The 27,659-nt window shown below is 39.3% G+C and overlaps 2 protein-coding genes across 6 annotated transcripts in view; one reads left to right on the top strand and one right to left on the bottom strand.

The window, feature by feature from the left end:
• The window catches only part of pcxb (pyruvate carboxylase b), a 239,641-nt gene that overhangs the window by 66,423 nt on the left and 145,559 nt on the right, over positions 1 to 27,659 (bottom strand). The window lies entirely within an intron of this gene.
• On the top strand, positions 229 to 27,043 carry LOC311287424 (leucine-rich repeat and fibronectin type-III domain-containing protein 4). Of its 4 annotated transcripts, XM_084404287.1 has the most exons (5): positions 258 to 375; positions 495 to 765; positions 2,289 to 3,017; positions 15,376 to 17,131; positions 22,564 to 27,043. In XM_084404287.1, exons 4-5 carry the CDS (start codon positions 15,402 to 15,404, stop codon positions 23,786 to 23,788), a joined length of 2,955 nt encoding a protein of 984 aa, XP_084260413.1. In that variant the 5' UTR covers positions 258 to 375; positions 495 to 765; positions 2,289 to 3,017; positions 15,376 to 15,401; the 3' UTR covers positions 23,789 to 27,043. The 4 variants fall into 4 exon arrangements, with proteins under 4 accessions (XP_084260412.1, XP_084260413.1, XP_084260414.1 ...); XM_084404286.1 differs by having other exon boundaries at positions 229 to 765; XM_084404288.1 differs by lacking the exon at positions 495 to 765.

Raw genomic sequence — 27,659 nt, 5'->3', positions numbered from 1 at the left:
ATATCAATCCTCTCTCTGCGTTTGATGCACATTTTATCGGCTCACTCTCTGTATCACTCTCTTCCATCCATTTCTCCATACTTAGCTCTTCCTTCTGCATCTCTATCATCTCTTCCTTTATCACTCCCTCGCTACCCCAACCATCTCACTCAGCCAATACTGCTGGGGGCTGTCCATCTCTCTCTCTCTCTCACTCTTTTAGCCCCCTCCCTCACTCTCTCTCTCCCTGTATCAGTGCATGTAGTCGACACTCGCTCCTTAGTCGCTCGTTGGTTCACGCAAACATCTCAACTGCTTGCCAAAGAGGAGAAGAAAAATAACAAAACAAAATGAGTAGATACCGGAAAAAAACTGAACAAGAAACAAACGACAGAGGTATGGAGGGGAACTGCTAAAAATATCCAGCACTACAAAAGATCTGTAATTTTTCCTTTATTTCTGCTCTAATTTTTCTTTTTTTTTGTTCTGTCGTTCCCTGGATACCTGACCGAAAGGATTAAAAATGACTTAAATTTCAATCAGTTGTGGCAGGAGAGAAAGAGAGAGGGATGAAAAAAGAGGAGTTTGTCCTCTGAAGAGATTCAGCGGCACACAGCTGGTGAGAACAAGGGAGTGTTAGACGGAGAGAGAGAAATCAAGAGAGGGAGGGAAGAGGACCGGAGTCCGAAAGAGAGAGAAAGAGGGTCTTGTTTCGCTTTTGAGGAAGCCAGGAGTCGGATCGCCTTTTCCTCCAGGACTACTCGACTGGAAATGCTCGAAAAGCAGGTTTGTGTGGATGGGTTTTGTGTGTGTGTGTCATTTAAATGATGGATGTAAAATGGATATTGGGAATAATAAAAAAAAAAAAAAAAGATTCTGATAATGAATATAAAAACCAAGAGAAACGGATGATGAGACAGAGAGATGATGCAGATGAAAGCTCGTCAGTCTGAATGGTGACATGCCTGACAGCATATAAGACAGCTGCTTAACTCCTCTCTCTCTCTTGCTCAAACACACACACACACACGCACACACACACGTGCACACACACACACACACACACACACACGCACACTAACTTGCAGTCACAGTCTCACACACAAATCAGCACACACTGTCACCGCACCCACAGATTAAAAAACACTCTGTCTGCATCTGTGATTCTTGTGACACACACACACATAAACACACACACACACACACACACGGGAGGTGTTTAATTCAAATGCTGTCTCTGTGGTATCTGCGACAGTTAAGATGATTGACAAACTGGAGGACACAAAAATAACTAGAGATGTGTGTGTGTGTGTGTGTGATAGAGATGGGGCAGAGAGAGAAGGTGAGAGACAAAAGGACAGGAAACCACTTTGGTGACATTTCCAAGAGGGATCAATGTTTTTTTGCAATCGGACAAGGTGAGAAAACATGGAAGACAGTGAGAGACAGAGATGACTAAACAAGAGGAGAGATGCAGTCTGGAGGAATTTTTTTAGAAGTGCAAACTGGAGAGATGACATCAGGGCTGGTGTCCTGTTCTGGCCCGTGCAATATGGGGTATATGGTGAGGGGGGGAGGGTGGTATGGGTAATCATTGGGCAGAGAGGATGGGGGGTTGGGGGAGGTGGGGGGTGGGGTACGGAACCCTGTGCTTTTGAGTGGCAGTCCTCGATGACATCGGAAGCAGCATGTAATTAATTATTATCTCTATTCACAGCATGGGAAGAAAAATTATAAATAAGATATTGTTAACATCTCAGTTGTTTCTCCTAGATGGCAACAAAGGAGAGAAAAAGCTGAGGTCTCCTGCTTCTTAGATTTTTCTCCTGAGAAAGACCCCTGTAACCTCACATTCACATCAGAAGAGATCTCAAGAACATCTCATTGAAACTGTGCTAAATTTCCCAAAATACCAAGAGACTCAAATATTTCTCAGCTAAATTATTTATTTAAATGGAATATTATCTTATTTATGAATTGAATGGATTTAGTTTCATTATTTCCCCATTAATTTGATTGCTCTATGCTCTTATTGTATGTCAACAATTGTCTCATTTGATAATATTTGTATTTATTCCAAGGAATTTTAAAAGAAATATCCAAGATGACAATTAAACATAACTCGATTAACAATAGACAATTCGATTAAGTCTCATTAAATTGCCCTCTGGGTTTCAGTCTCTTTCATATTTATTTACAAAGTATTTGTGTGTGCGTATTCACAATGACCACTTAAATGAATTGAAATGAATGTTTTTCTTCTCTCTTTCTCCCTCCCATTCTTTACTCATCCTCCCCATTCCATTCAGTCATTCCCCCATCCCAACATCCTGTTTTTCTCCGTTCTTAAGACGTTGTTTTGCTGTGGCAGAACTGGCAGCTCACTGGAATTCGACACTGAAAGACGAATGGCACAAACAACTGAAGAGGCGAATACATGAAAACAACAATCAGGGCAATTTGGAGGAGAACACAAACAAGGAGCACATCTGGAATAAAGACTAAACAGACTGACAGAATGAGAGAGCAAGATGAGGAGGCGTTGAATGGGAAAATGAGCACATGAACCTCGCAGGTGGATGAAAAGAAGTAGGTAAAGAAGATGAGAGGAAGAGAAAAACAGCAGGATCCTGGAAAATAGAGGGAAGAACAGCTGGAAAGACTCAAAAGTGGAAGAATAAGGTGAGAATCTTAAAATGCGTTCAGTGGAAATGTGAAACTGCTGGAAGGCGCCAAGGCAAAAATGTTTCACAGCAGGAACATTTTAACAAGGGAAGAGCATATCCTGGTGTTTTCCACATACCAAACTGAAGGAGATACGAGTGGAATTGAGAGTCTGACTCAAGTTGAATCCTCATGTTTGAAGTGTGCGCGTGGACACGAGATAGACAGACAAAAACTCTGTGACAATTCTTTACCTTGAAAAGGGATAAACACCTCAGTCTGGATTAACAAACACCTCTGAAACTTAAACACATGCAGATAAACACCAGGAAATGAGCAGCTAATTGTCCCTGGGATCAACACAGACAGAAAAGGTAAATACTTGTACTCTTGTACTTACACACACATACTGGAATGGTTGAGGACTAATGTACAAGGTAATTGACTGACCTGAGATGAAAGATGCAGGGCAGAAAATCTTTACTAAGCTTTTGTATGCACAGTCCTGTTCAAAATCTTCCAGCACACAAAGTGGAACATTTGATCTCTTAGAGGTTGCTCTTACAGAACCCAGGAGACTTAATGGCGTTCCGAGTTATGTTTCATTTTGGCTCTAAAATTTGGTCTTTTCGCAGTGCTTTCTAAAGGTACAGTCACATTTACCGTTATTAGGTGATTTTTTGCCGCATTGACCAACAAGTTAAGTCAAGTCAAGTCACCTTCATTTATATAGCGCTTTTAACAATGTAGATTGTTTCAAAGCAGCTTTACAGAGATAAACGTATAAAACGTATAACCAACATAAAGCTTCTTGGATCAAAAGTGACTTCTGTGTGAGCTGTGTCTTTTTTTTTTGCCCACAAAATTGGGCGAAATTTCGCTAAAATGACCGCAGCTTACAGAGATGGAACCTCAAAAAGCGATTGATTCTGAACACTCTACATTTGCAGACACTTAGTGTGGTAACAGTGCTCAACTCACAATTTATTCCAAAAGAGTTCGGTGTCTGCATGTTGTTTTTGTTATTGAGTGCATCATAAGAATAGTTCTAATCAAAATCTTGCTTTGTCTGCCATGTAGAATTTACTGAGGTGACTGCAATGGATTCTGGGATTTGGGCAAAATGAGAAATCTTAGGAGGCTGTGTAATTGAGTTGCCTTTCGAAACAGCTTTTGCAAAGGCATAGCAACACTGGCTCAACCAATGACATGAGTTTGAGGCGGGACTTAGTTTGCCAGACTAATGACTATTCCTGTTTGCTGATGCATCAATTCTAAACTTCACATTTAAAGAAATCTAATTTTCCATTTTTCTTTCCTATGCTTCTCTTAGTGTCTGACAATGTGTGTGGTGGTCGTGTGGTGTGGTGTTTTGAAGACAGGACTAGATGTTGACCTTTTGTAGTCAATTAAACAGCTGTAAATTTGACAGTGGCTGACTGGATACACATGTATAGGTCAGAGAACAGCATTCCGCTCTAGAAACGGTTAGGATTGCACACAAACATACAAACACAAACACCTCTCTCCCTCCAATGAAAGTCAGATGTGTATATCCAGTTATTTATGGAGCTCAAGGTACTTTGTGGGCCATTTATTTTTCCACCTCTTTTGCCTCTTTCTCCCTCGCATAAACTCAAGCACTCACCGACAGTGGCTAATGCAGGGACACAACACAAGAGAGATTGATTTTACAGTGCAATAATGACAACGCATGCATACACACTCACGCACAAACAGCTGAAGAGCTGTAGTGCTCTCCATCCAGAGTGCACGCTATGCATATTCATGCACACATATGAAGGACACTTTACACTGCTCTACAGCCTTTTTTCTATCTTCCACTCTCACACTGGTGTATTCTCTCTCTCTCTCTCTCTCTCTCTCTCTGTGTTTGTGTATTTGTGTTTGTCATTAAGTGATAGAGGTTGCTTCAAAAGTAGCGTGCATTTTCTTTCTCACCAAAGCATTATTTTTGTCATAAATGCCAGCACCGACTACATCAACTTTGCCTCGTCAACACTTTTGTCTGATTAGTCCTATTTAGTCTCTTCCTCTAAGATATATTTTCCTTTTCTCAATTCAAAGAAATGCCTGGGTGTGTACATACATCTAGATTTGACATTTTCCCTCTATTTATTTTTTTGTTTGTAACCTGCATTAAGATAATTGTTTACAATGGCTTCCCTTCCTACCTTGACATTTTTCTCCAAAAGCTCCTTTCCTTTCCTTTCCTTTCCTTTCCTTTCCTTTCCTTTCCTTTCCTTTCCTTTCCTTTCCTTTCCTTTCCTTTCCTTTCCTTTCCTTTCCTTTCCTTTCCTTTCCTTTCCTTTCCTTTCCTTTCCTTTCCTCATAGGCTATGTTCACACTGTCAGTTTTTGGGACTGACAACCTCATTTACTTACAGGTGTGAGTCTCGAAATGTCCCATTCACACAGCAACTTATCGTCTCAAATACTGTCTGTATGAACGTGCAATGAGAGTCAAGCTCGTATTCTCTTACTAGTAACCATAGCTACAGTGACCAAAGTGATATCAAATATGGCGACATCCATAAAACTTAAAAGTCTTATCACTTTTGACTAGGGGTGGGACAAAATATAGATAGGGCAATTTATCGTTGTCCTTCCCCATGCGATTTGATAATTGATACGCTGGCATCAAATATCGATATTTTAATTAATAAAATAAGGCGCTCTAAATAGACTAGGTGCTCCCAGCACCACTACTTCATGACTCGTTGAGGTGGCGCTTAGCAAATGAATGAGGGAAACGTGAACATAAGTTAACAAAAGAGGTTTTTAACAGGATGGCGGACAGCAGTGTGAGTAAAAAAATAAAAATAAATAGATGCCCGCGCCACGTTTAAGTACAAAGTCTGGAAAACTGGCACTTTTGTTTTCATAATTAGACAGATATCGTGATGTATCATTATAGGATTGTCTAGCAATATATTGATTATCGCAGAATTGCTGTTTCGTGATATTATCGGTATCGTGAGCCATGCATCGTGTATCGTATCATATCTTGAGGTACCCTGTGATTCCCACCCCTAGTCCAATTGAGCCGCGCGTTCATCCTTCAAATCTTCATTAACCGACAACCGACAACAGCTTCAATGTAAACATGCGCCAGCCGGATGGCTTTAACTTTTGCACTCACGTCCTTTGCAGCATCTTACTCATGTCACGGCATTTGAGTCGTGCAACACATAACTGGTGGGAGCCGCTCTGGTGGAAAACAGAGACTGGATCTAAAACCTTCAGATGACACACAGCTCATATCTCCCTTGCTGTAAGTTACAGAATGTGAAACCACACACAAAACCCCTTAGCAGAGTGGCTCTTTCGCACTGTATGATGTGACAGACAGCCAGGCACGTGCACAGGTAGGGCTCAACCTGTGCAGAGTACATGCCCTTTTTGCCCTTACACTCTGAAGTGCCCTTTTTTTTTTTAGTGGTGCTGTTTTTTTTCTTCTTCAATAAATCAATGTTATTGGTCACCCTTCACGTCTGTCTGTCTGTTTTACAAATATTTAGCCAATGAAAGTTCTTAAAAAGAGCTTGTGTAAATCTTGTTTGATCCTCAAACTGTCAGTAAACCTGATAACTCCGCCCCTCTATCTTGATTGAATAAACTGAAGCTCCGCAGCAGCCGCACAGCACACAGCAGCTGAACAAAGTTTTGCAAGGGTAAACAAAGATCTTGTTGTTTGAATAAGTACTAAACACTATGTCTATAAAGGCTCATATTTTATTTATTTGATGTCTGACTGAGACATGTGGGACCTGAGAGAGAGGGTCTAGCATTTGCCATCTAGTCATAGACAATACATAGCCTACACTTAAATAGCCTGTGCATACAGTAGCATTTAATTTTTTTATAAATTGAGATTTTGGCCAAATGTATTTTACAACAGGAAAAACTGAGCGCCCATATAGCTACAACAAACTAGTTTGTAACCTGTTGATGAAAATGTAATGTGATGTCGCCGGCGCCGTTTTAATGACGGACAAAATGCACATTTGCACACATTCGCTGGTCAAAAACCCCGTAACTGCATTTGAGTTTGACTTTTGTAAAATGTTACAAGTAATACAACAACATAGCCTATAATTTGTTTTTACCATCGGAAAATCAAAAGCACAGGTGCACCCCCACGTACTGGAACTTACACAAAGCGACTGACTGAGTGAAAATTTACGGTGTGAGTTTGATTATTACAGAATGCGGTTATCACTCTCCTAAATAACTGTGCTGTGTGTGAACGGAACCGTATTAAGGACTCAAATACAGGACTGACACCCGTATTCTGCTGCTGTGTGAACGTGGTCATCTTTCCTTTCCTTTCCTTTCCTTTCCTTTCCTTTCCTTTCCTTTCCTTTCCTTTCCTTTCCTTTCCTTTCCTTTCCTTTCCTTTCCTTTCCTTTCCTTTCCTTTCCAAACCAAACCAAACCAAACCAAACCAAACCAAACAGTTGTGTCCTACCTTCATGTCTGTCAACACACACTCTCTCTGCCTCTGTCTTTCTGTGTATATCCCTGGAGCAGCATTATATAAACAGAATGAGTTCATTAGCAGTTAGCTTGTAGCTGTTCAGGAATAGCAGGTTTTTTATGTAGAAGAGAGAGATGTGCACCGAGCATTTAACATTGTGCTAAACTTTTCACTTTGATACTCATCCTGCCCTGCTGAAAAATAGCTTGGGCCAAAAATAAATTCAGCAGTTGTGTATGCTGGTGTAGGGCTGGTCCAGATGGTGTGCCAGCATAGACATGCTGTTCACCAGGAAATCCTACATAGCTTGTAAAGGTGGTCAACGATGGTTAATTTAGACTAAAAAGGCTTGCACAGTTCAACAAATTGATCGCTAATTTTGATATATTATTGCATATGGTTATTTATTAACGCAGAAGACGGTTTTATTTATTAAAGTGTTTTAAAATTCAATGCGATCACAGAGCTCATAAATTAAGCTTGTGAAGCAAGAACGATTGAAGATTACATTGTGATTTTAATGGTAAAAGTTAATTGGTTTGCAAATGTTAAGGATGATTCAAGAATGATCCTTACCATAAATTTATCGAATCATCCTTAACATTTGCAAACCAGTTCGTTAATTTCTCTTACTGGTTTCTCTGTAAGAATGCAGAAAGATTTTTTTAGAAGGCTTAGAAGGGGTTAGAAAATATCATTAATCAGTAAAACTCAATGCAAAGCCCTCACTATGACAGATTAACAAACCTGCCGGTAATACATACAATGCAAGATGTGGACTGACAGATATAAGGATCATATTATACAGGATATCGAGCGTATTCCCGTGCTTAAGGATCAAAGTTTACATTTTGCTGATTCACTGCTCCGAGGCAATGAACTCAGACACAGAAGAACAGGAAATGAGGAGAGTTATGAGAATGACCTGCTCAAAAAGTTTCATACAGAAAGGCAGACACAGACAGACAAATACTAGAGGCAGACAAATTGGATAGTAGATGGAAAAATGATGGATGACTGAATAAATAGAGAACTGGACAGGCATATGAATGGATGGATAATCAGATGTCTAGATGGATCGATTCAGGGAGTCTGAGTGTGCAGAGCTGAGAGGGTCACAGCTGGGTCAGATAAATAAGACTTCTGAAATATGAATTCATCCTGAGGAGTCAACAAGTCTCTAATATGACTGATTTGCTAAAACAAACACACAAACTAAAATATTAGATAGACTAGTGTTGTCACGATACCAAAATTATTTTTTCGATACCGATACCAAGTCAAGAATTGCGGTGCTTTATATTAAAACCGGGACAACATTCTAATCATATAACACACTAATAAATGAACATATGAACAGCAAATATATTAAACATTTGAACAAAATATGAAATATCAAAATATAAAAAATAAATTAGAGCAATGACATTCAAGGTAAAAAAAATAAATACATTTAGCAGCATTATCTCAGTTATCATAAGAAACATAAGAGTTACCGGTAATAACTTTATCTTGATTCTGAACTTTGAATAAAAATATGAACAGCGATTATATTAAACAATGTTTAATATTGGTAACATATGATAAGCCTCATTGGTGATATATTTGACATATGGAGAGAGTTGTGGAAGGCCTATACTTCATGTATCATGTTAAACATAAATATATAGCAGCAAAGACAACGTCGGCAGTGTTGACGGCAAAATAGGCTACAGAATATTTCGGTGCACCGTGCAACACTAAGATAGACAGATAGATAGATAGATAGATAGATAGATAGGTAGGTAGATAGATAGCTTAACTTAGATAACTTAGCAACCACCAAGAACAACCTAGCAATGCCCTAGCAACCATAGAACACCCTAGCAATGCTCTTGCAAACACCTAGAACACCCCAGCAACCACCAAAAACCCACTAGCAATGCCCTGGCAACCACCCAAAACACCCTAGCAACCACAGAACAACCTAGCAACGCCTTAGCAACCAGCCAGAACATCATAGCAACTGCATAACAATGCACTTTTCTCTGCCTTTCCACCAGCTTTCCTCTCTCTGTTTCTCTTCTGAGATTTCCCTTCAGATGCTTGATGGATCACAGCTGTCAGATTATCATCCGCCTCCATATTAGTGCATTTGAGCGTGCATGTTTGTTTGGGTGTAAGAAAGATACTGCAAACACCTTCCACATCTCTGCCTCTTCTCTATACATCCTAATGACATCATGACATTAAGTCACTTTTTCTAGTGCACACACACAGTCAGAAAAAGAGAGAACCATTGAAAATGGTAAGGATACGAGAGAGTTGATGTACAACTGTGAGATGAGAACCAGGAAGATGAAAGCCATTTGTCAAAGAGTATGTGCGTGTATGCGCGTTTGATCATGTGTGCGTGTGTGTTGGAGATCATTTCCTATAAAAGCAGGAGACATCTGAGGATCATTGATTCTCTTTGTTGCACAGATAATAAATCCCCCAGTTCAATTCACAGTAAGATTTCATTAGAGGATAGAAGTCTTTAATACCACAGATCAGATGATATGAATGATATATAGGGCTACACCTATCTACAGCTCATCTTTTATATCCACACAAACGCATAATACAGACTTAAACTCATTGTGCCCTATGCCACCTGTCTCTACCTTTTTTTTCTCTCACCTGTGCAAACATATACTCACAATCAATTCAGCACACAAAGATATTACAAACTTCACTACAACTACACTTGAAAACTACAAAATGCTGTTAGTCTCCCTCCTTGAGTGTTTGCATGTCTGTATATCATAAAAACACCAGACAAGAGCTGCCACTTTTGTGAGATATGAAGTTATAGTTCTATTTTTTTATTTTTGCAATACAGTGTTTTCTTGTATCATCATTCAGCAGTCTCTCAGTGCTTTTTCCTCTCAGGCCTCTGAATCTACTGTGTCATTGGAAAATATATGTAAGCCAAATTCTGGTTTTGCATCTGAATTGAATGTGATGAGATAAAACGATAAAATGTGAAATTATACACAAAGTTGTAGACTGGCATAGAGGTTTTGCTAGTTAGTGTGTTCAAATAATCATGTGGATGCTGTGACTATATCATATTTTTCCATTGACAGCCATTCAATTAAAATAATATCTGTGAATTCTGATGGAATAGATTATTATTTTTTTTTTTTTTTTTTTTCAAGCAACATATATTGCTAATACTTCATTATATTACAGTATGTTTATTTAGTTTGTTTTTTGAGGGCTCATATAAGCAGGATATAAGGGCTTGGGACTATGTCTGTTCTTGTGTTGCCATCAGCCAATCGGTCATGATGTATTTTTCTGCAGCTTTAGTCACTTTCCGGCTCAGATAACTGGTTTAAAAGCGCCGATTTCAAATAGCATATTTTCTGTGGAAGGAGCTGTCCTTGAACGCTAATGGTTAACTCTCTCCAGGTATTATAGACTTCCTTGTCTCAGAAATGCACTTTGCTTCTCTATCACTCATGGCTTTTATGAGATTGTGCCTGCTCTAAATTCTGACCGCTCTCGATGACAACAAATTGTGCCCTAGTGGGACACATTCCTATGGGCATCACCCTCCACTATACTCCTCTTCCCATCACCACAACCCACTGCTTATTTATGTGCTGCTTATATCTGTCCGGCTAAGAGAAAAGCCTCCTCAGCTGCTAGAAGCCACAATAATAAAGTCACAGTGAAATCACAAAATAAAATGCCACAAAATGCTACTAGATTTTCAGACTAAACTATTCCCAAATGACTCAATATTGAATCATATCAGAATTCCATTTAAATTAAAATGTAGTTGTCATTGTCATTTATTACTGAAATGTACTGGAATAACACTTACAGTTAGAGAGTTTTTTTGTTTGTTTTTTGCCACTGTCACCTCTGGCCTGTTTACTGATCTTTGGTAAGGCACAATTCTTTATAAAGCTGATTTGGAAATGCATGCATTATGAAAAGCTATATACAAATAAACTGAATTGATAATAATGAATTTAGAATAATTAAAATGTAATTAGCAATATTAGGATAGGACCAATGAATAAAACAAAACAAAACATATGGTATAATATGTTTATACCAGTGACTACGATAATAAAAATACTAATAAAGTCAAGTAAAGCTCTAAAAATATGAGGACATTTCAAAATGCTGCCCCGGGAAAAAAAGCCTTCCTGAAAGAAAACAAAAAAACAAATCTTGCTCTGCAACTTGAGTACCAAGAAAAGAGTAAAACTAAGCCAGGATGCTAATGATTCTTTTTCAGTCAATGCAGCTTCAATTAGTCTTTCAACCACTGTGTGTGTTTGTGTGTGATGGCTCTCTTCAGAGTCTTGTGCAGTACAGAATCTAATTGATGTGATAATCGTTAGTAAATGGTCTTCTGCTTTGTGGCCACTGAAGTTGTGGAGACACTGGCAACAGCAGCAAAGCTCTGTGTGTGATTTAATATGAAGCAGCGAGGGATCCGTGGAGGAAGGAGGGGTGCGTTGAGGACAGAAAGTGTTGGCGAAAGAGGGCTGAGGGAGTTGCTAAGTGCAGAGGGATGTTCGGAGTCAACCACACACACACACACACACACACACACACACACACACACACACACACACACACACACACACATGCACACGCACACGCACACGCACACACACACACAAGACAGGGTTATTATTTGCTAAAGCCAGGCACTAGCAGTAGTTTTTCATTCAGTCTGAATCATGAATAACATTACGGATTACAAAAGGATTACCAGAATTTATATTCTATTCTAATCTAATCTACGCCCCACCAACACACACATGCACGCATGCCTAGTCGCTCTAGAAGATAAAATTAGACCAAGACAAGCACAAGCATGTCCTGAACCTAGGAACAAATATGAGTAGAGGACAAGGAAGGAGGAGGAAGAGGCCTGATAATATTGAGGAAGGGCTGCTATCTATCCCAGGCGGCCGGATCGATGGAGGAGAGAGACAAGATCTATTTCGGCTGGTCTGTTCTCAGGTGGCTAAAGATGGTGAGAGTGGGAGAAGGAGGGAGAGAGAGGAGGGATATTTTAACTAATGTAGCATCAATTCTCAAGTTACCTCAAGGGCAGATGGGAAAAGTGGACACTGGTGATAAGCAGAACCTTGGATAATAGACGGAAACTGAAAAAGAGGGGCGTGGAGGAAAAACAGGGAGGGAGGAAGAGGAGAAGGAAGGTCATAGGAGGGCGGGCGAAGACCGCACACAGGAAAAGTGAAAAGGAAGAGAAAGAGAAAGAGACAGATGAAGCAGATACTTTTGCATAGCACTATTGAGTTTTTCCGCTCGATCTCCCTCAGACTTCTGGGAATGCAAAGTTACAAGACACTAAAAGTCACGTTGGAAATTGCACTCAGTTGCACTTTTCGCTCCCTTCACCAACACGTAGAAAATGCTTTCTTATGGTGTATTCTTATTCAAAACTCATTGAGTTAATTAATCATTGAGCATCAACACTCTCCATATGCCTTCACTGAATTCCATCACTTAAAGGGATAGTTCACCCCAAAATGAAAATTACTTACTATGTTGTTTCAAACCTATATGGCATTTTTTTTTCTTCGCAGAACACAAAAGACGACATTTTGAAGAACGTTGGGGTCCAGAAACATTGGCTTATGTACAATGGCCCCATGTACAAAAATAAATAAATAAGTAAAAAATCCTATCTTTTTTATGTTCAGCAAAAGAAAGAAAGTCACACAGGTCTAGAAAGACATGAGGGTGAGAATGATGACTATTCCTTAAAAAAAAACAAAAAAACATAGCTAGTTATTGTTACTATCACAAAAATATAATGCCAAGAACAACCCTAATACTCTCTGCAAGAATCTTTCAGAGTAGGTTGTCCAGTCAATACAGTAATTAATTTAATCCTGAGGTTTAATCAGGCACTTCTATGTGAACATAAATAATAATTAATAAATGTTCAAGATTCCTCCCATTTCTGGACTTTCAAGTGCAAAGTCACAGAGGACTCATCTAATTTTGTTATATAACCACAGAATTAGAATCTGCCACTATTAATGAGTAATGTGCTGAAAAACAAGCTTAATTGAGTAAAGTCTGATTGTTCCCTGGTTATATTTATCTTCATTTTACAGTGTAATGACTTTGCAAAAATTATTATCTTGTCATTTTGAAATTTGCATAATTACTGCACTGTACTGTTAATAATACCAAAAAGGGGTGAAGCACAAGCTCCACTAATGATGTTCATTCACGGGAAGTTCTGCATGGACACAAACAGTTGGGAATGGTTATTTAAAGATCCCTGTTACAGCTGTGAGCCATGAGCAGTGCTTGGGATGTTACTTTGAAGCCGCAGCTTGCCAAGCTAATTAAACTACAGTCAAGCTACCTTTCTTAGAAAAAAAAGAAAAAAAAGCTACTAAAATCTAATAACAACAAGTTGTTAACTACATTAAAGCTAAAGGAGGGCAATATTTAAAAGTATATATATATATATATATATACATACATATATATAAAACCATTTCATACATTTACACTAAATATAGCAATCCTATAGAGTGCATCCTAATTTTATAACATTGGTAATGAACAAAATACAACCCTCGGATACATTTCCAGTAAATAAAAATTTAAACAAACAAACAAAAAACATCAAGAGTACATTCCAGTTCTGTAACATGTAAGAAAAAAAAAATCCTCTATAAAATGAAGCGCAGGGGGCCAAATCAGCAAATCTTTATTTTCTGGTAATTTACTGGAACTGGTAGAATAAACCAATTCACTACATTGAATTTTATTTTCTAATGCAATGTAAGAGAGGAGAAGACTACATGCAGGACAAACCTAAAAACTGTTGCATGACATGTCTGAAGTGTGCAACTGCACAGGGACTCGTGTTTTATGGGGCCAAATGAATCAGACTTTTCAATGATATATATGAGAAACTAGCCTGTTTCATACAAAACCATCTCATTACCATAAATCAGCATTTCAAACACACACATATAGAGAGGAGGGACAGTTTAGGAGAGAATGTTAGATTATTACCTCAGCTTGCTTGGCAGAAAAGTTGCTTGCAAAATACAATGTGACATTAAAACCAGCTACTGTATTTAGCATTTGGTTGTGTTTACAGTGCAAAAGTAACTGGTTCGAAAAGCTATACATTCTTTTTACTTTCACACAAATTATACATGCATTTAAGTTAGTATTGTCTGATTTTGTAACTCATCTCAGCTGAGCTTGGGTCCACATTCTCACTCTAAAGAGATGGAGCATTTCATGCTGATTCTGATAGCTGTTTTCCTTGGCTTGTACCTGTATGATTACATGCACTTAGTGTTAAGTGACACTGTTAAAGAGCATTTGCTGAATTCGCTAATGCAGGACAGAAATGTGATGTACACTCTGAAAGAACTTAATACCTCTTCGGAATCACCTTCGGGTTGAAACCCACATTTTACGATGACAACTCAATGCAAGGGACAAATTGGTGCAAGAGATCAAATTATAGATATTATGGATTTTTCAGTCTCTACCCTGTAATTAGCATTTTTTTATGTGATGATTCTTTTGTCCTTTTTGTCCTCCTCTCTCTCCCTGTTTGCTCATGTTCATCTCCTGTCTAAGTACTGCACAAAGTAACGACCTTTGCATTCTGACTTCATTTGTATTGATTGTTATACTATAGTTGACCTCATAATTTGGTTTGTAGCTTCCATGCCATTAAGATTGAAACAACCTTTAGCAGAGTTTGTCTATCAGTGCTGATCAATTTAGTCTTTGTGTCTATATAATTCAAGCTCTAATTTTCAGGTAAATGACTAGTGTATTTGTGGCTCTCACTTCTCTTGAAGTGAAGCAAATTACTTCTCTGCCAAACAAAACTGTCACAAGCTAAGGTGGGAGTGTGAAGTTACATGCTTCTGCTTCCAAAAAGCACTGAAATAATTGCTCTATGGCCTTTACGAGCTTTTTAGAAGTTTGTGGATAGTAGAGTTTCCACCAATAGTGTTCGTCTGAGAGCATGGTTATGGCATTGGTTTCTGCTGTAGTTTTATTTGCAGTTATGCACAGGGTGCCCAAGCATTGCAATTCCTGTAGAGAGCAACTGGATGAGCTCATTCAGAGCTAAAAAAAAACACACACACACATCACAGTACAAAGTTGACACTTAAAACACAATGACTGATATCTTTCTCTTTCTGCTTTTTCTAGGTCTGTGGATCACTCCCCTATCTACCATGCAAGACTCCCCACCCCTTCAGCCATTCAGAAAACCACATCCGTCCCACATTTTATGCCATCCTCACAAGAACACACACTCCCCCTCATTCCCCTCTCATCCGTCCATCCATCTGAAACAAAATATCCTCAAGCCCTCTGAAGCATTTCGTCAACCCTCTCGTCCGCTGTGGCCAAAGTTAACCAGCAGATACTCACCCCCAGACACATCCTCACTGCCACTGCCACTGCCATTCCTGCACTGGCTGGCACTGTTCACTTGTGCCTGTTTGCTGCCTGCTCTTTTCGGTCAGATTCCAGGAGCCGTAGCCGGTGAGACGTGGGGCGTAGTCTCTGCGTGTCCATTCCACTGCGTCTGCAGGAATCTCTCGGAATCTCTAAGTACACTTTGTGCCGACAAAGGCCTTCTTTTCGTCCCGCCAAACATTGACCGGCGAACCGTTGAGCTTCGTCTTGCTGACAACTTCATTCGAGAAGTGGGAGGAGCTGACTTTGCCAACATGACAGGACTGGTGGATTTGACACTTTCCCGGAATACCATCAGTCACATCCGGCCACTGGCATTTGCAGATCTGGAAAGTCTTCGATCATTGCACTTAGATGGCAATCGACTTTCCGTGCTGGGCCCACGAGACTTAGCAGGCATGCTAAACCTGCAACATCTTATTGTCAACAACAACCAACTCATCAATATCTCCTCCGAGGCCTTTGATGACTTTTTACTCACTCTAGAGGACTTGGACTTATCCTATAACAATCTGCGCAAGGCTCCCTGGGATGCCATTCAGAGCATGTCCAGTCTGCATACGTTAAACCTAGATCACAATCTCATTGACCAGATCGCTGAGGGGTCTTTTAGTGAGCTCTACAAACTAGCCCGATTGGACATGACCTCCAATCGCCTACAGACGTTACCACCCGATCAGTTGTTCGCTCGCTCCCAAACAGGGGTAATCAGTCCTACACCCTACAATGCTGTGATCAACTTGAATTTCGGGGGTAACCCATTACACTGCAACTGTGAACTGCTTTGGTTGAGGAGGCTAATCCGCAGTGATGATATGGAGACGTGTGCAACACCCCTTCATTTAGCGGGACGTTACTTCTGGTCTATTCCTGAGGAGGAATTTGCCTGTGAGCCTCCGCTTATTACCCGACATACACACAAACTCTGGGTTTTAGAGGGTCAAAGGGCAACACTCAAATGTCGTGCTATAGGTGATCCAGAGCCAGTGGTGCACTGGGTCTCACCAGATGACCGCATCATCGGCAATTCCAGTCGCACCACATCTTTCCGAAACGGCACTCTTGAGCTACTTGTGACTGTTGCTCGTGATGATGGTACGTACACTTGCATTGCTATTAATGCTGCAGGTGAGGCCACCTCGCTAGTTGACCTGAAGGTTATCCCACTCCCTCATCGTGGAAATGGAACGATATTGTTAACTCGTGACCCAGGATCATCGGACATCACCAGAGGGAAAACCTCCAGTGGGCAAAGCCCTGGTCTGGACACTAACAGTGACCCCCAGGAGGGACTGGAGGAGGGTCAGGTAGAGGGTGAGGATGTGGTCAGCGAAGGGGGTGAGGAGCAGATGGTGAAAGTACAAGGAGTGACTTCCACCTCAGCACAAGTGAGATGGGAAAAGGGTCATCTAATGGCAGCCAACCTGGTGTGGATGTATCAAATACAGTATAACTGCACTGCAGATGAGACACTAATTTACAGGTGAGTGAGACCACAACCATGGCAACCATAACACCAACTTTCCGGATTAGGGTCAATTTCAGACTATGTATTCACAATTTGTTTTCAGTTGAGGAAGTGAAATAAATTAAATATAGATTCTGTAGAAGTCAGTTTTGAACATTAAATTTGTGAATTTGAATTCAAGATGTAGAATTTCACAGGATGCAGAATTGGAATTGGAATGTACAGCCCGATCTCATCCCAAGGCGTCATATACTGACGCTTTTGACATTTCGTCTACATCCAACGCACATGGCACCCTTTAGCGTCAATATGAGACGCAGATAGATATGGGCCAGAAGGCGCCTCCTAGTGGTCTAACCCTAACCCTACTCCAGACCTAAACCTACCCATAACCGAACAAAGCTCTGTGCGTGTCATATTGACACTAAAGGGTGCCATGTGCGTTGGATGTAGACGAAATGTCAAAAGCGTCAGTATATGACGCCCTAGGATGAGAATGCGTTGAAATGTAAGGAAGTAGAATTTAAATGAATCAGCACTCTAAATAAATCAATCAATCTAAAACTACTTTATTTTTTATTAGAAAATCTAAGTTTGTCAAGATGATCTCTGAATGTTGGCTTGACAAAGTTTTTTGTGCAAATTTTGAAAAAAGCTAGGTTCTTGAGCCTTATGTACAGGCAATCAAATAAGCATATCTGATCAGCTGAATGGTGTGATAAGCAAAAGTTTTCACTCTACAAATTAACCCCAATAAAACTTAGCCTACAATTCATTAAGTAACTTGCAAGTTCTTTTTAGTGAAAATTTGCAGAAAATGTGACTAAGTCAAGTGTAAGATTTCAAGATCAAACATGAACTCCAAGACTTCTACAACAACTGCAAAAACTGTGCTCTCTAGTGATTTATCTGGTCACTGAGGATGAGTCACCACAAATGAAACGTGTCACTGAGTTTACTGAGCCATTTTTTTTAACCAGAGTAGCATATGTTGACGAAATCTGGGACTTAAAGAACAGTTTGCTGAAATTCAAGTGATGGATTGGAATTTCAGTAGGGCTCAAACAACAGGCTTTTAAATATGATCTACTGTCACAGGCTAATTGTTCAAAAAATCCACTAATGTGCATTCAGAGCCAGCTTATATAACCCATTTAATATGACATTTAACAGCATTGCAATAATGAATATGCAATACTCTGATTCTTGTCAGCTTGAATCGTGATAATAATGAGCTCCATGTTGAACCTAAGGCAAAGGCAGTCCTACTGCTTTCTCATGTTATCAGTGTCTGAGGCTCTAGTAGCAGCTTTAGCATAGTTGCTGTCTGACATTTTCGGAGCATGCTCAATACATCTTGCACCTCTCTGAGACATTATCTATGGCAAGTGACATACGCCCTCTTGCTGTCTGTCCTTCATTAAGGGGCCAAGAGGGAGTGAATGTGTGTATGTGGTGTGGGAGAATTACAAGCTACTGACACCACAGACATTGGAACTGACAGGGGGGCTGGTAGAGAGATAGAGACAGAGAGAGGGAATGGGAGATAAAGAAGAGGGGTGGGGCAGAGATAGAGATAGAGAGTTTGACAGAGGGCTCAAGGGATAGAATAATGAAGTATTTAAATGAGCTTAAACTGCAGTGCCAATAAGTATGTCACAACCTATCTTGCTGACTGCCACCACCACAACAGGAAAAGGAGCAGAGAGTGAACTATCGAGAATGAAAGAAATTACTGGTAAGGGGAAAGCTTTTATCTTGGCTTTGGTTTGGTGACTGGATGTTTAGCTTTGTCAAGAACAAGAAACAGTAGAAAATGTGCCTCAGTGGATACACAGAGAATGTGCAAAAATAAAGAGGTAGATACCACAGAGGAGAGAAAGACTGACATTAACTGGGTGAGGATGGGAGGAATGAGTGTGACAAGAAAAAGTCAGGGTTGAGTTTAGATAATAAAAGCAGGCTGTTTATGACCATTAAGTTAGTAGAGACAAAAGATGAAAGTCTTTTGTGTCTCCTTCTCTTTCATTCAGGCTCCATCCCTCCCCTCTCTCCCTCACTCTTTTTCTCTCTATTATTAGAGTGTTCTAATAATTGCCTGTTTCTGTGTCACCAGTTTCACAAAACATTTCCCTGTCAGTTTTTATTGAGGAATGGACGTGTATGAGTGTGTGTGTTGATGGAATGACAAGACAAAATTTTAATTTGTGCCATTCCATCTCACAAATTCAGACACACAAATTAAAGGCACTAGAAGAAAAGGTCAAACTCACTCTTCTGAAACATTACAAGTGCTGACAATCCAAAAGGAAATTGTATCGCTCAATTGCTGCTTTATTATAGCTCAGGAGACCTAATGGTGTTCTCAGACTTTCAGAGGAGAAATAAACTGTTGACACACAGTACAGTAAGATTATAGAGCTATAAACTTAAAGGGATAGGTCATCACAAAAACTGTTACCCTCATGTTGTTCCAAACCCCTATGGTTTTTTTTTTTTTTTTTTTTATCCATAAACAAAAGGTTAAGCTTATAATCCTGGACACTCTTTTCCATTTAATGAAAGCTAATTCCAAAACCGTTGTTATTCAGTGAAAACTTTGGCATCCACCGTAGGACTCCTTGTATTTATGTTATTTCATACAATACTTCAACAAATTGTTCTTTTTAGTTAGATCTTTTAAGTGAATCAGTTAATCAATTTCACTAATTCAGTCTGCCTGATTTAAGTTCTCACTGAGTCAAAGATTGCGTCACAACGAGGACCAGAATATAAGTGAATATAATGTCAATCTAATATTTTTGAAAAATATCCTCTCATGCGCATCAAGGCTGTGATTTTATTCAGGATTCTATGATGAATAAAAACAGCATTTATTCGAAACAGAAATCTTTAGAAATAATTTAATTGTCTTTTTTTTTTTTTTTTCACTGATTGACCAATTTAATGTGTCCTTGCTGAATAAAAGTATAAATGTTTGTTATTCACAAAAAAGCTAGTCAGAAGACATCATAGACCTATAAAGCAAAAATTAACTTTCGGTGTCCTAAAAAAGTAAGAAGGTCAAACAGGTTTGGAACAACATGAATTCAGATTTTACCTTTTAAGTGAACTATCCTTTTAATGTGGATAGCATAGCTCAGATAATTTGGTCTTGGGGGAATTCAATGAGAAATGTTCATACTCTTGGCAAATTCAGTATTCAGTTTAAGGCAAGTATAAGGCTTTACAACATTTATGTAAAAAAAAAAAAAAAAAAAAAACTGAAAAGAAAATATAGACATTCACATTCACTAACATGTTGATTAAGACTGCTGAGGGTCACTTTACAGGACACATGCCAATACTGATCTGCTCTGTCATTGTGTGGATGTGGCTTTCAATGCAGTTAGCACTGATTTATCACCCAGACAGACACCTGTCATTTTCCTGCCAGGTATACTTGCCTTTCTATATTCTTTTTCCACTGGACATCCAATTACTCATTCTAGCACTTTATTTTTCTTCTTGTTTTTGCATTTGTGGATCCGGCTTCACAAACTGACAAGCATGTCAAATTAATGCAAAAAATGCTATCATTATCGCTTTGTCATTCACACTTGTGCACCTACTCATGTGGATAAAAAAAGGAATCCACCTACAGACATACTATATCTAGTTCACCTATGTGTTTTCCGTGTTAATGCCTGTTTTAGATTTGTGTCCCGGTTTAAAGATGTTTACCTACCAGCGCATGGTCAGTAACTTCTAAAATATGTCAGCTCAAGTGTACTGCCTTGAATACAGCTACTGAGATGTTGTTTTATGTTTATTTTAATAGTATATCGCTCCATGTGCCTGGAAACAACACAACAAGGTCACACAGAGCTACACAGAGCTACACAGAGTCTGGAAATACAAAGCTATAAGAGGGCAGACAGAATGACCTTGAGCTGTAACTCATAATTTACAGCACAACGGGGCTTAATAGATTCCGACCTCAATGACAGAGCAGTTCAGGCAGACAGTGTGTGTGTGTGTGTGTGCTCGAGAGAGAGAGAGAGAGAGAGAGAGAGAGAGAGAGAGAGAGAGAGAGAGAGAGAGAGAGAGAGAGAGAGAGAGAGAGAGAGAGAGAGAGAGAGAGAGAGAGAGAGAGAGAGATTTTTAAACTTATTGACAAAAAAAAAAATTTGTGCCTGCACATTTATTGGAAAACAAATGCTAGATTCCCTAGTCTTAAAATATGAACAAACCTGAAGCTGTTTTGAGTATTTTTCAACATTAAATACTTGTCTATCACATATCCCACCTTAATGTGCAGAGAGAGCGCGACTACTATACATATTGGTTAAACAATGAAAGCTACTGTGTTTTCAAAAGATTGCTATCAACCAAGGGAGTCAGTTTGAGGAAGGACTACCTGCGTAACCAAACAATAAAAGGCGGTACTGTTTGGGAAACCTGTTTGTAAAGTTGTTTGTAAAGTTATTTTATAATTCAGCTTCCAGCGAAACAAACACACACACACACACACACACACACACACACACACACACACACACACACACACACACACACACACACACACACACACACACACACACACACACACACACACACACACACACACACACTTAAAGGTAAATATATTTTTTAACAAATATCATGAATTACTAATTCAGAAATATTGTTTTTTTTTGGGGGGGGGGGGGGGGGGGGGGTGGTGTTTCACCACGACAATTTACAACCTTAACTAACCTTGCCTTGTCATAAAAACATAAAATTGGCAGATTTAAAAAAATATATATATATATAAATCAATTAATAAATTATATAATAAAAACAAAAACAAATCAAAGCTAATTTTAACTTTGACATTAAAAACAAGCTAATTACATAATGTATTTTTGAATAAATTATTAGATAAAAAAGACAAAAAATGTCTTCTTTGAAAACACTCTGGGCCATAATTAAACAATTATAAAAATGCCCACTGCCATATCATGCATTTGTCTAGCTAATATTTCATGTGCACCATTTAAGGTGTCTTTTCATTTTTTTTGCTGATACCTAATTAAACCCATCAGAACCAGTGGACGGCAGGCATTAGCTGATGCATTTCTTCCATGAGAGAAAGATAAAGCAAAATCGTCTGTGTGTGGGAGGATAAGGGGGTTTTAATAATGTGACTGAAGCAGTATTGTAATGTGTCAAGGTCTTGACTTGAGCCTGTAATTATATGTCAGTATTAGAGGTATTGTTTGGGAAGGCCTTAATTTGGCTAGTGGTGTGCCAGAACAGCCCAGTACATTTCCATTACCTTAGCTAGTTTATGTTTATGTGCTACGAACAAGGAGTACGTGTCTAAGTAAAATACTGTTTCGTTGTGATGGAACGGGGAGAAAATAATTGCTTCAGGTTACTAACCACCCGCTCTCTCTTTCTCTCCCCTCCCCCTCCTCTTTCAGGATTCTGCCCCCCACGAGTGACAGCTTCCTACTGAAAAATTTGGTCTCTGGCTCAGACTACAATTTGTGCGTGCTATCCATTTTTGATGACACGGTCACTTCCATGGCCGCCACAAAGGTCCTTGGTTGCACCCAGTTTAGCACCAAGGACAATTACCCAGACTGTCGTTCGCTTCAAGCCCACTTCCTTGGCGGGACTCTTACCATTCTGGTTGGTGGAGTTGTTGTGGTAACACTGTTGGTGTTTACAGTGGCACTGATGGTACGTCACCGTGTGTGCAGTAACCATGATATTCATCACGAAATAGGCGAAGAGGTGGGATGCTCAGGAACAGACTCCCCATCTCTTCCTGCTAAGGGAGCTGATGTCTTTTCTCAGAGTAATGGAAATGGGAATGTGATGATGGTGGTGCTGCCCAACGGGCTCGTTCAAAAACGAAAAGTGGCAGAGGGGGGGTTGGGGTCACCACCCAAACCAACTTCCAAAGTAAAACCAAAAACCCTCCCAAAGCCCAAAGTGAATCTGGAGCAGTTTAGGGCAGGACTAGAAGTCGAGATGGGTTCCATCAGACCTCTCCCACCGTACACACTGGAGAAAGAGCAAATGTCTTTGTATTACACCCCCAGTAATCATTCTGCCTCCACACTGCCGCGTCCGTCACGCCAATTAGGAGCGAAACCACTCAAACTCCGACCTACCAACATGAACACAAGTAAACGGGCCAGTTTAAGCATGGCCCCGCCCAATAAGTACAGTTGTGACAGGCGGTTCAGCACGGGAGGAGGCATTGTAGTCTGTCGGGGAGGACCAGAGAGCCGATGGAATTCCTCACTGGCCTATCAGAGCCCTGCATTGTCCCGTGAGAGGCCTCCTCATGGAGCCCTGCGCTACAAGAGAAGCTCCTCATTCGACATGGGTGAAATCGCCACGTCGGCCTGCTATAGTTATGCCAAGAGATTTAGTGTAATCTGGACCAAACGGAGCCAGTCGTTACATGGCATGCTTGTCCAGTGCACTTCAGCAACAAGCACCTCAACAACCAGCAGTGGCAGTGAAGATTTCCATGCACAGCACACACGCGGATACATCCGTGCCTACAGCGCCACCAACTCGAATTCCAACCCTCCAAAAGCAGAGCTTACAACAAATTCAAAGAACCAGTGGCTGAAGGATAAAGAAAAGGACAAAGAAAAGGGAGAAGAACTTGAGGAGAGTGTGGTGTAGGGAAAGAGAGGACAGATGAGACACACACGTAGATAAATGGAGACACAGGCTGTTGGGAACTCAAGATGGATGTGAAAGTATTCAAAGAGCAAACCAGTCTGAAGGAGAGCTGAAAACGTGGTAAAGAGGGGCCTAAACTGGTTTGGTGGGGGGAAAAAGACAAGGCAGAAAGAGTTTAGAAGGCAGATATAAAAGTCAAGACTCCTAAAAATATAACATGACTACTTTGTCAGTGAATCTTGGAGAACCACAAACTATAGTGCAAAAAATCAATATGAACAAAACATACATGACTAAAGACAAGCAGGCCTACAGAAGCAGTATCTACTAACTCACGTGGACCTGGGGGAAATATGATGGTTTGTTTTCCTGCAGCCATGTGAGTACAGGGAGAGGGCCAGCAAGCAGACGTGCCGACTCATGCCCAATCGATAGGAAGAGATCAATTGATAATGGCAACAATGGCATTACAGCAAATGTGGAATGCAGAGGATGCAAACTGAAAGGAAAGTGAACGTGTACAAATGGAACAATGATGGCATGATTTGGAACACTTTTGGAAAATAAATGGGCATTGACTGACAATTGACATGTTGTGTGTGAAACTGTATGTGTGTGTATGTGTGTGCAAGTGTGTGAATGGATTAATGCACAAAAAAGTAAACAAAAGTAATTTTATGACACCACTGGATCTACTGTACCATGTGACCACCATCATCCAGTACAAAAATGTGTTCTGTGAAGCCAAGAGACTATTGTGTTGCCGTAAGGACACTGGACTATTATAGAAAAAAACAAAAAAAAACAAACAAATGCCATTCCAAGACCACAGAATCAATGAATAATTTCTATTTTAAAATACATTTTGGTTGGAGAAATGGATAAAAGGACAATAATGAGAAATGTTTCTTTTTGTCTTTCATGAATGATACTAGCAGTTAAAAAAAGGTTTGTTGGACTAAACTCAATGTCAATGTCATCACGTGTTAAAATGATTTTTAAGTACAGAACTGAACATTAAAATAAGGAAACCAGTGATATGAATTACCATTTTAATATCTGTTTGATCTTATTCAGCTAAAAACTTAATTTCTTTAGGAATATTCTGGATGCGGTAAAAGTACAAAGCTCATTTGACAGCATTCATGATATACAGTAATGTTGATTACCATAAACAATTATTTTGACTAATTTTCTAATATAAAAAAGGAAAAATCTGAGGTACTCATCATTGGAAGTGTCAGCCCATTTATCGGTCCAAATGGGGGTTTCCGCCAGAATGAGTGAAGGTCCCTGCGTGTTACTGTCTTTCTGTGTGGCAAAGTAATTTAATTCCATTTAAGCTTTTATCTGACTCCATTTTATATCTTTATATCACAACCTCAAATTTATGTTAGATTGCCAATTGGTTATTGGTCAATTATATAATAGTTTAGCAGTACATTTGATTGTTCTATTTAACTCTTTACTTATATTTTACCCGTTCATTTTAGGAAGCTATGTCGGTCAAAGGTTCTCACGCCTTGTTTAACATGGGTCTCACGATCACAATCTTGCCAGCTTCGGTCACTAAACACAGGTAATTGGCTATATATCTGAGATGGTCGCATTCACGCTTTCACAATCAAAGATACTTTGGTATAGCCCCCATGGAATTGCATACACTTGGAATTGAATGTAACGTTTACTTCAGTAGAGGTATGGCCACTACTACAGATAAGTCAACCAACTTTACTTCTCTTATAATAGCTTTGGATTGGCCAATGCTGTGACTTCCCACCTACACTTATCTAAAGTAACATTAAATTAAAACAGAGGTAAAACACCCAGATTTAGGTTGGTCAAGCAGCACGTTTACTGCCCTAAACGGAAATTCACTTCTTGTCTTTGCAAACCAAGTACACTTTAATTAATGGATTAATGCCAAATATTAGTCGTCACTAATCTGACGAAAAACTTGCGGTAACATACAAATCCGTTTAGTCTACTTGGGAAAACAATTTCAGAGTCAGTCGGAATAAAATCAAATGTAACAATTTATTATGTCAGGTAAATGTATCATGCCAATTTCATAATCAGTTAATCACCGTCCCAGACTTACTGGGGACAGGAGTTGATTTACATGGGGGCACACCCACAGCAGTTAACAAGATATCTCTAAACTCTCCATACCTTATTACCTTTTTGGTTTACTTCTGTGGGAATGAGACCTTTGTACCAGTTGCACTGAGACATTTCAAATGATACCAAACATGTATAACACTGTATGATAATTGTTCATATTAAACCATATAGATTTTTGGGTGAATTCAGGAAGGGATGGGTGAAGGGAATGATGTGTAAATTGGGAGGTGATCAACTCAAGTGTGATCGTGTCTCGAATGGGGATGGTAATATAGCAAGAGAGTTCAAATGTTAATTTCCTTTGTTTTCTCAGAGAGTAGCCCTTCCTGTTCTTCCAGTCTTACAGAAGCGAATGGTGCCAATCCGTAAACGTAACAATAATGTTTTTTTTTTTTTTTTTAATGGCATAGCTACAGAATGTAAACAATATGTGTGTAACATTGTCTCAGAATGTAAAAAAAAAATGCTTACAAACATTTTCTGTGTAAAGTTACACTACCATTCAAAAGCTTGGCGTCATTAAGATTTTATATTTGAAGAAATTCATACTTTTATTCATTAAGGATGGATCAAACTGATCAAAAATGACAGTAAAGACATTTATAATGTTAAAAATGGTATAATCATAAATTATAATGTTAGACATTGTTATAATAGTGTTATAAATAATATTATTTCTATTTTAAATAAATGCAATTTAAATTACTGTTTTTAATGTATATATCATTTTTTTCAAACAAATGCAGTCTTAGTTTGCATAACAGATTTCTTTCAAGGACATTACAAAATCTCACCGACCCTAAACGTTTGAACAGTAGTGTATATCCAGTTTTCGCCAATAAGACGCAACGCCATAAACCTCAAAATTATCTTTCGTGGTAATCATAATTACTCCACAAATGCTGTCGATTAAGCTTACCTTGTATTGAACCCAGAATATTTATTTAAAAAAAAAAAGGGAAAATAAACATTACTGTATAGCACTGTTAAGCACTTTAAGTAAAGAAAAGATAAAAAAGTTACTTTTTTTGCCACCTTTTGTTGCCTTAAAAAGAGGGAAGAAGACTTGATCGCTAAATTACTCTCCCTCTTTCCCATTGTCATGTCCTGTCTATCTGCAGTTTGAGATAGTTGCTGAGGAAGGGCAGCGTGTGAGGCTGAGATAAAGACAGGGAAAGAGACGGATTGAGGGAAAGAGATAGGACAGACAGCGCTGTCTGCAAGAGTGCTGATGCGGGACACCAAGAGAGGGAGAGCTAAAGTGAGCGAGCACAATGGATAAAGATGGGAAAAAAAGAGAGAGGGCATTGTGTCTGTAATGTGCGAGTTAGCTGTATTTTTGTCATGTAAGTACTTTGCCAGAATTTATCTCATTGCCAATAAAGCCCATCTAAGAATAGCTTAGGTGAAATGAGGGGGAGCAGATGAGTTGCCCTGTGTGAGTGTGTGTGTGTGTGTGCATGGATGGATGGATGTATGATTGCACAGACACTGTGTACATCTCTGCCTTCTGTATTTACCCACAGCAACAGACAGGCACACACACTGGGAACACACACACAATAGGCTGTTATATTTGGCCAAAACAACCCAGGACTTGTGAATAATGGAGAGGAATCTGCATCATTAATGTCTAATTCTGTCTTTTTAGAAAATGCTTAAACATGCAGACATTCATTTGTGCATGTAGTTTTAAAGGTATAGTTCACCCAAAAATGAAAATAATTAATGCCATCATTTACTCACC

This window comes from Rutilus rutilus (assembly GCF_951802725.1).
Source record: "Rutilus rutilus genome assembly, chromosome: 3".
NCBI lineage: Eukaryota > Metazoa > Chordata > Actinopteri > Cypriniformes > Leuciscidae > Rutilus > Rutilus rutilus.
The sequence above is the reverse complement of the archived record's forward strand: the minus strand, read 5'-3'. Positions and strand labels throughout refer to the sequence as shown.

Bases quoted from the DNA above. Each gene is read 5' to 3' on its own strand.
- LOC311287424 (XM_084404285.1), top strand. From the start codon at position 5,910: ATGACACACAGCTCATATCTCCCTTGCT. The intron at 5,938-15,375 runs GTAAGTTACAGA...TGCTTTTTCTAG, and splicing joins CAGCTCATATCTCCCTTGCT to GTCTGTGGATCACTCCCCTA. The intron at 17,132-22,563 runs GTGAGTGAGACC...CTCCTCTTTCAG, and splicing joins GATGAGACACTAATTTACAG to GATTCTGCCCCCCACGAGTG.